Source organism: Hypanus sabinus, chromosome 24 (assembly GCF_030144855.1).
Source record: "Hypanus sabinus isolate sHypSab1 chromosome 24, sHypSab1.hap1, whole genome shotgun sequence".
Classification (NCBI taxonomy): domain Eukaryota; kingdom Metazoa; phylum Chordata; class Chondrichthyes; order Myliobatiformes; family Dasyatidae; genus Hypanus; species Hypanus sabinus.
In genome coordinates, this window is record NC_082729.1 from 34,309,103 (window position 1) to 34,316,726 (window position 7,624).

Sequence of the window (7,624 nt, forward strand, 5' to 3'; positions counted from 1 at the left end):
AGGTCATAGACATCTGAGAGCTCTACAAAAGAACACAGACTATTAAACAATTCCTTAGGTTCAAAAATGATTTCCAATGCACAATGACAGCATAATATGCAATTCACATTAAGTCTGGAGCTTCGAGCAAAAAATATTTGTGGTTTAAACAGAAGAAGTTGAAATATTTAATTTTCGGTTATTCATTTTTACTTTCAGTTTTTCTTTTGCAGGAACCTGCTAGATCCTCTACTTAGCCAAGGAACGTGCAAAGTTCTGCGGAAATTTCATTAGAACCTTCAACTCTTGCCGGAATTTGTTTTGAGTCACTGCGTAGATAAACGTGTTTGTGCAACAGCTCAACATCTGAAACACATTGGCACTTTCCATCAGGATGAATCTGGGGTCGTTGTAGCCATTAACTGTGTAACTTATTTGAAATACAAAGAATTGAACTACGTAAGGCATCCACAGTAGGATGAAACATCCCGAGATTGCAAAGAGCAGGATGATCGACTTCCTGCGGCTTTCCATCTCCGGGTCGCTCTGTGTTTCTCCTGCGGAGCAACTGCGGAGTCTCCTACGGGCCCGACTGGCCACCAGAATGTGCCTAACAGTCAGAGCGTTGAACGAGAGAATAAGCAGGAACGGCAGGCATGGAGTCAGAACGCGATCGGTCCAATCAAATATTGTCCAGAATAGAAAAGAATAATGGATATCCCTCCGTTTGCAATACCAGGGCACGTTGTTAACGACGTAGACTGGTTCGTGCACAAAGTACCAGGGAATGTTGATCACGCAGGCCAAAGTACAGACGACAAAGACAACTATGCCAGCGGTTCTGTGGGTGCAATACTTTGCTTTCAGATTCTGCCAGCAGATGGTGACATATCGATCAAAGGTGAACATGACCGTTAACCAAACCGAACTGTCCCTAGCGGCGTAAATTACTGCAATGCTGAACCTGCACACTGGTGTGATGGAGAGGAAACTACCGGGGAAATAAATAGCGGGAATCCGGTTGAGTATCACGGCGGTCAGAATTACCAGAAGATCCGTCGCCGCCATGGACACGAGGTATCGGCTGATACATCTGGACAGACCGCAGTTTCCTCGGGACAGGATCACAATCGCAACGATATTAACTGTGGGAGAAACATTGGAAATTAGTGACAGAACACGCATGGAGCAGGCGTTATGCAGAAGGTTAAACTCAGAAGTTTCTGTCATTTCTGCATGTCACCAAAACTCTGTGAGAAACGTCTATAGATGCTTTACTTTTGAGATAATCCAAACTACGATCCAAATTACGATCGGTATGGGAAACTCAATGCCCAGTAACTGAAAGGAGTAAAGAAAAAGCATTCTGGGCTTGATTCATTAACACACGATAATCTAAAATGCACCCAATGCCCATTTCATTAGGAACTCCTATACACCTGCTCGTTGTTCATGTTGCAGCAACTCAAAGCATAAAAAGCATGCAGACATAGTCAAGAGGTTCAGTTGTGTTTAAGGCCAAACATCGGAATGGGGAAGAAGTGTGATATAAGTGACTTTGACCGTGGATTGATTGCCGGTTGTTTGAGTATCTGAGAAACTGCTGATCTCCTGGGAGTTTCACGCACAACGCGCTCTAGAACTCCAATCTAGACTCCAATCTTATTCATGCCATGGATAAATACTATTGAGCAAACGGTACTTGCATCTTAGGTTAAGAATTCTAGAGTCTAGCTTTTACAGCGAATATTTCTAGAAACAACAAAAATAATCATCCAGCTAGCGGCAGTCTCAGGGGAAGAACGCTTTGTTAATAAGGGAGATCAGAGGAGAGCGGCCAGACAGATTCAGGCTGACAGAAATGCAGCAGTAAAGCAAATAGCCACGCGTTAGAGCATTGACAGCCCAGGGGAGTGGAGAGAGGGGAAGAACTGTGGCTAGGGAGTAAAAGGAAAGAAGGAAAGACACAGAATAATTGAAAGAAATTCCTTCCCATCTGACTCAAATAACTACGCGTTAATGCAATGCACCCAGACACGCTGCGTCTATCTAAGGCAGAGAATATTTGCTCCTCAGGTAATCAACTGTTACACGTTAACTATGTCAAAATGCGTCGAGTTAACTGCCTTAAAGTAATTCACACTTATCATTCCCTACCCCCTACATATTGTCATGCCGTTCTTATAGACCTTGAAATGTCAAACAGTGCGGTATGAATTTATATAACAATGTATAAGTCATATTTATTCATTATGAACCATACTGTGCAAGGGTGCAAGGCACAATTATATATTTGGGGTACGTAGACGTTTTCGCAACCATGTCAGCTGTTTCATATGCCGTTTGCTCCGTGCATTAACTTTGATTTGAGTCGGGACACATGGTGGAAGGACATTCGTCTCCAGTTCAGTTTGCCCCAGAAACAGCAATATCTGTGAGTCTTAAATTTTAATTAATATTGATAAACACTCAGTAGATACTATGTGCGAACTCTTTTGCAAATTACAACACACACACACACACACACACACACACACACACACACGCACGAACGCACGGACGCGCGCACACACACGCACGAACGCACGGACGCGCGCACACACACACACTCACAGACTTGGTCGTCAATTCAAATATCTGCTCAGCCAATTATGTGTCAGGAATTCAATTCATAAATTTCACAAGACCAATAGAATTAACAGCCCAAACACTTGATTAGTAAGAAGTGCATTACCTGGAACTGCGATCACTGCAAGAGCCGTGTAGTAAATTGCGTACACCAAGCCTCTGGGAGGTGCGTGCATTTTCCAAGAGGATCTGCGAGACCTGATCCTAAGAAGAGCCGTGCTCTTATTGTTAATATACATGGTGTTCAATACTGCAAGACAGTTAAATAAGTTCATGTTGTTTACAATTCAATCACGTGGAATGACATTAACTTAAGATGCAGTCCCTGAGCAAACATAATGGCGTACGTCTCAATTACCATTGCTAGCAGCTAACGAGCAAACAGATTTGGTAACAACCGAATTAGAGTACCTTCGCATACTTGGAAATTGATGCAATTCCTTTTGATGGCGGAGGGGGTGGGTGGGAGGAGGGAAGGTATTGTATGTATTTTCAAACCTCAAAATTCAATATTTAACACTTTTCCGGCTTTGCCATGTTGAACACACGGGTATGACTTTATATGACAATTATTCAAATCATACGTATGCATTATCTGTATAAAATGGATACTTATCTTTTTCAATACATTTAATGTATGCATATACTTAGTGGCCACTTCTTTATTAGGTACATCTGTAGACCTGCTGCTTAATACAAATATCCAATCAGCCAATCATGTGATAGGAACTCAATTCAAAAGTACCATAACAGCATAAGAGAAAGAAGCAGAATTAGGCCATTCAGCCCGTCGAGTCGGCTCCGCCATTCCATCATAGCTGATTTATTAACGCTCTCAACCCAGTTCTCATGCCTTCTCCGTTGATTAATTAGGAATCTATCAACATCTGCTTAACTTACCTTAAATCATGTCCTCCGCAGCCGTCTGCGGCAATACCTTCCAGAGATTCATCTCCCTCTGATAAAACTCGTCCTCATCTCTGTTCTAAAGGGACATCCTTATGTTCAGAAACATCCTCTCCAGACCCACTGTATCTATGCCTTGCAATAGTCGATAGATTTCCATGAGGTACCCTCTCATTCTTCTAAACTCCAACGAGTACAGACCCAGATTAAAAAAAGCTGCGCATACATTGACGAGAAGGAAAAGCCCTTCAGAGGTGACATTAATTTGCATGTTATTTTTTTTTCTGTTAGTAAATATATTCCTCGAGACAAGTCCAGCATCTCCGATAGCTACATCGACATAAACTACAGCAAGCTGCCTCTCCTTAAGGACACTGTTAAGGAAGTGGACGACCTCTCGCCCATACGTCAGAATGAAAAGGTGATAGATAGGATCTACAGGGAGGTAGTCACCCCTACGTGGCAGAGGTAAGGTGACTGTCAGGAGTGGGGAAAGGAGTAGGCAGTAGGAGCCGAGTCCTCCTGTGGCCGTTTCCCTCAGTAATAAGTAAACCTCAATGAATATTGTTGAGAAAAAATCACAGCGATCAAGTGTCTGGTACTGAGTCTTGCTCTGTGATGCAGAAAGGAAGCGGGGTGAAAGAAGTACACTAATGACGGGAAGTTTCATAATTAAAATAACAGACTGCAGATTCCGTGCTCGCGACACACCTGGATGGTATGTTGCCTCCTTGTGCCATTGTCAGGAACGTGTCGGATCGTGTCCGCGGCTTTCTAAAGCGGGGTGGGCGAACAGCAAGAAGTCATTGTACATATCTGGTAAGAAGAACATAGGGAGGAAAAAGAAGGAGTTCATGAAGACAGAATATTGTGAGTTAGGTAGAGAGTTGAAAAGCAGGACCTCCAGGCTAGCAACCTCCTGAATGCTGCCTGTGGCACGCTCCACTGCAGGTAGGAATAGAATGATTTGTCAGGTGAATGCGTAGCTGGTGAAATAGTGCAGGCAGCGGGGTTTGAGATTTCAGTAGCATTGGGAGATCTTCTGGGAAAAAAATATATCTTTATAAAAAAAGTCTGTTTACAACTGAAAACGAGGGGAGCCAGCTTGGTTCTCCAATCTAAGGAATGACTTCTAAATCTTCAGCATTACATCGCTGCTTCTGTATTCTATTTATTTCAAAATGAATTCTTCCTTCATGGCTAATTTTGTGTTAGTCTCCACTGTGGAAGTCACGAGCAGATTGCCAGTAATGCAAGAGTGTCAGGGGACAGAAGTGATTGTCTTTGTTTCTTGTAAGAAGAAGGTGCTTTGGAAGCTGAAAAGTTTGAAGGTAGGAATATCACCTCGACTGGATGGACGACACCCCTAGCGGAAGAGATTGTGTAGACATTGGAAACGATCTTTCAAGAATCACTAGATTCTGGAATAGTTTCTGAGGACAGATAATTGCAAGTGTCTCTCCAATCGTCCGGAGGGGAGAGAGACAGACGAAAAGAAATTATAGGCCAGTTAGCCTGACCTCTGCGGTTGGAAAGATGTTGGAATCTGTTAATAAGAACGAAATTTCGGTGTACTTGGAGATGCATGATAAAATAGGCCAGGGTTTCCCAAAGGGGTACCTAAGAAATCTATTAGCATTCTCGGAGGAAGTAGCAGGCAGGGAGATAAAGAAGACAGTGGATGTTGTTTATTTGGATTGGCAGAAGCCATTTATCAATGTGCTACACATGAGGCTACATACCAATATAAGAGCCTACGGTATTACGCGAAGGCTACCAGAATGGATAGAAGGTTGGCTGACCGTCGGAAGGTAAAGTTGGGAATGAAAGCGCCTTATCTGGTTGGCTGCAGGTGGCCCGTGGCGTTCCACATGGGACCACTGTTGGGAACACTTCTTATCACGTTATATGTCAATGATTTGGATAATGGAATTGATGGCTTTGATGCCAGTTTTGCTGACGATATGAAGATAGGTGGAGGGAATGGTAGTGTTGAGGAAAAATGGGTGTCTGCAGAACAACTTTGGTTGGTTAAGAGAATAGGCAGCGAAGTGGCAGTTGGAATATAGTGAGGGATTTGCATGGCCACCGACTATGGAAGAAGGAATAAAGGCGTACACTATTTTCTAAATGGGAAGAAAACTCTCAAACCAAAAACCTCCTAGATAGATATACTGTTTTGGAAACCGTTGAGGGAGATGTCTCATCAGGGGAAGGCAGCAGCAGCCGAGTTCCTGGCAACATGAGTGGCTGTGCGGCACAGGAGGGTAAGAAATGGAGTGGGAGAGCTATAGCGATAGGATATTGGATTGTAAGGGGAATAAATAGGCGTTTCTGCGGCCGCAAACAGGACTTCAGGATGGTATGTTGCCTCCCTGGTGCAAGGGTCAAGGATGTCTCTGAGCGGTTGCAGGATATTCTGTAGTGGGAGGGTGAACAGCCAGTGGTCGTGGTGCACATAGGTACCAACGATATAGGGAAAAAACGGGATGAGGTCCTACAAGGTGAATTTAGGGTTAGGAGATAAACTAAAAGGTAGGACCACAAAGGTAATAATCTCTGGATTACTACCAGTGCCATGTGCTAGTCAGTGTAGAAATAGGAGGATATTTCAGATAAATATGCGGCTTGAAAAATGGTGCAAGGGGGAGGGATTCAAATTTCTAGGGCATTGGAATCAGTCCTGGGGGAAGTGGGACCGGTACAAATAGGACAGTCTGCACCTGGGCTGGACTGGAACCAATGTTCTAGGGGAAGCGTTTGCTACTGCTGTTCAGGAGGCTTTAAACTAATGTGGCGGGGGATAGGAACAAGTGCAGAGAGACAGAAGGGTGTAAAATGAGGGTAGAAGCAAAAAGTAATAAGATGAAAAGTAAAAGTGGCAGGCAGGCAAATCCAGTGCAATAATTAAAAAGGGCCACTTTTCAACATAATTGTATAAGGGCTAAGAGTGTTGTCAAAACAAGCCTGAAGGCTTTGTGTGTCAATGCGATGAGCATTCGTAACAAGGTGGATAAATTAAATGCGCAGATAGTTATTAATGAATATGATATATGTCTCCAGGGTGACCGAGGATGGGAGCTCAACATCCAGGGATATTTAATATTCAAGAGGGATAGACAGGAAAGAAAAGGAGGTGGGGTAGCGTTGCTGGTTAGAGAGGAGATTATCTCAATAGAAAGGAAGGACATTAGCCTGGAGGATGTGGAATCGATATGGGTAGAGCTGCATAACACTAAGGGGCAGAAAAAGCTGGTGGGAGTTGTGTACAGGCCACCTAACTGTAGTAGTGAGATTGGGGATGGCATTAAACAGGAAATTAGAAAAGCGTGCGATAAAGGGACTGCAGTTATAATGGATGACTTAAATCTACATATAGATCGGGTGAACCAAATTGTTCAGGGTGCTGAGGAAGAGGATTTCTTGGAATGTATGCGGGATGGTTTTCTGAACCAGCATGTAGAGGAACCAATTAGAAAGCAGGCCATTCTAGACTACTGAGCAATGAGGAAGGGTTAGTTAGCAATCTTGTCTTGCGAGGCTCTTTTTGTAAGAGTGACCATAATATGGTGGAATTCTTCATTAAGATGGAGAGCGACATAGTTAATTCAGAAACAAAGGTTCTGAACTTAAGGAAGGGTAACTTTGAAGGTATGAGATGTGAATTAGCTAAGATAGACTGGCAAATGATACTTAAAGGATTGACGGCGGATATGTAATGGCAAGCAATTAAAGATCGCATGGATGAACTACAACAATTGTTCATCCCAGTTTGGCAAAAGAATAAACCAGGGAATGTAGTGCACCCGTGGCTGACAACGAATATTAGGGATTGTATCGTCCAAAGAAGAAACGAGCAAATTAGCCAGAAAAAGCGGCACACCTGAGGACTGGGAGAAATTCAGAGTCCAGCAGAGGAGAACAAAGGGCATAATTAGGAAAGGGAAAAAAGATTATGAGAGATAGCTGGCAGGGAACATAAAAACTGACTGTAAAATCTTTTATCGATATGTGAAAAGAAAAAGATTGGTTAAGACAAATGCAGGTCCCTTACAGTCAGAAACAAGTGAATTGATCATGGGGAACAAGGACATGGCAGACCAATTGAATA

General features: G+C 43.2%; 1 protein-coding gene across 1 annotated transcript; it reads right to left on the reverse strand.

Moving 5' to 3' along the window:
• Positions 1–228: 228 nt before the first annotated feature.
• On the reverse strand, positions 229–2,783 carry LOC132380730 (probable G-protein coupled receptor 139). Its single transcript, XM_059949721.1, has 2 exons — positions 2,714–2,783; positions 229–1,124 (listed from the first exon to the last, which is right to left on the reverse strand). Exons 1-2 carry the CDS (start codon positions 2,781–2,783, stop codon positions 229–231), a joined length of 966 nt encoding a protein of 321 aa, XP_059805704.1.
• Between the last annotated feature and the right edge of the window lie 4,841 nt (positions 2,784–7,624).

Coding starts and splice junctions, on each gene's coding strand:
- LOC132380730 (XM_059949721.1), bottom strand. CDS start 2,783: ATGCACGCACCTCCCAGAGGCTTGGTGTACGCAATTTACTACACGGCT. Junction 1,125..2,713: donor TGCAGTGATCGCAGTTCCAG/GTAATGCACTTC, acceptor TTTCTCCCACAG/TTAATATCGTTGCGATTGTG.